Consider the following 1,491-nt stretch of genomic DNA (forward strand, 5'->3'; position numbering starts at 1 on the left):
AAAAAACAGTTGAAGGCAATCTGTGTCCTCAAACAGTTTGAGTTGAACTAACTTATTGGGTTTCACAGTACAGACATGTCTTGTTACATGCAGCTTTCCTTGAACTGAGGCAAAAAAACAAAACAATAAATTGATGTGTTTTTTACTAGATCATTGCATTCCAGTTGGAAAAATAATAATCCAGAAAAATTGTCTGCTTGGTATTGCACAAAGTGTGTATTTTGTTTTGAAAGTGGTCTCTGGGTTACAGGCAGCTGGAGGGACAACGTTAGCTACAAACCATCTTTACACAATTATTCAGTGCAACACCTCCTCCTGAACACTGTAGATTAGGGGTTCATTTAGCCTTTCAGCCAGAAGCACGGACATGTCCTTATTTGTTAAGATGTTCAGTGGAGGAGAAAAGGTGAGAAAGAAGCCCGGCCAACAAGAGGAGATAGAGAAACCTCCAGAGAGAGAGGAGTTGCTGATGAAGAAGAAAGCATTTCTGAAGAAAAAGATTGACCAGGAGCTCCTGTGTGTCAAGAAAAACATCAGAAAAAACAGAGGAGGTGAGATATTTCAGAGGGAATTGATACTGTACAGTTAAATTAGTTATTTAATAAACATTAAAACGTACAAGTAGCCAGGTGAGGTAATGTGAGTGTCAGCTAACAAGCTAGCACGTTAGCTAACTGAGCTGTGTTACCCCAAACCAAACTTATTAGCATACCGCTCAGAGACATAGACATACTAACATTAAACATTTTTTGATTATTATATATGCATGCAAACTTTAGAAGAAATTAACCAATTTTATTTCATTTTAGTGCAATACAAAATGAATACAAACATATATAACAAATATTGTTATTATACATATAATTATTATATTATGTTCTATATATTATAATTATACATATATTATTGTGCTACAGCCTCAACCTGAACATGAGTCAGGCATGTTTTTGAGTTATGGCATGTTGCCCGGTCCAATATGGCGACGACGTTGACGTTCGGTCTGACGGCCGATGCAGCGTGTACCGGTATCTCTATGGGTCACAGCCATTAAGTTACAGCTGTGAAACGCATTTATAATTTGAATTCAGTGTAGCCTAGTTTACACGAAGAGGTCTTCAATTAAAATTACATTAATACATAAATGCAAGATGTAAGAAGAGGCGGTAGCGGACTTCAAATGACCATAATAGATTAAAAGTGTGATAAAAGAAAAAGAGATTAAAAAAAGTATCTCGTGTTAGTGTGAGGTCAGATTTTCTATTGAGAAACTTTTAATGGATAAAACAGCTGGAGAGAAGTGTCTGCTTTAGGACAATCCAGCAAATTAAATAACGTACCTGTCAAATGGCTGTGGAAGCCACTCACACTCAGGCTATGCTGCCATATCTCCCTGTGGATAACCAGGGGAGCGTGCCTATGTTCCCACAGCCCTATGTTCCCACAGCCCTATGTTCCCACATTTCTAATATTTTTTTTCCAAAATTAGGCCCT

The 1,491-nt window shown here is 37.4% G+C and overlaps 1 protein-coding gene across 1 annotated transcript in view; it reads left to right on the forward strand.

Annotated features, from left to right (window-relative positions):
• Positions 1–259: 259 nt before the first annotated feature.
• The window catches only part of LOC118330822 (charged multivesicular body protein 4b-like), a 4,912-nt gene continuing 3,680 nt past the window's right edge, over positions 260–1,491 (forward strand). The window contains exon 1 of the mRNA XM_035665506.1: positions 260–551. Within this exon, the coding sequence (XP_035521399.1) occupies positions 368–551 (184 nt within the window). The 5' untranslated portion in view covers positions 260–367. The remainder of the gene's footprint in view (positions 552–1,491) is intronic.

This window comes from Morone saxatilis, unplaced genomic scaffold (assembly GCF_004916995.1).
Source record: "Morone saxatilis isolate NCDOM2014 unplaced genomic scaffold, NCSU_SB_2.0 Contig2, whole genome shotgun sequence".
Lineage (NCBI taxonomy): Eukaryota > Metazoa > Chordata > Actinopteri > Moronidae > Morone > Morone saxatilis.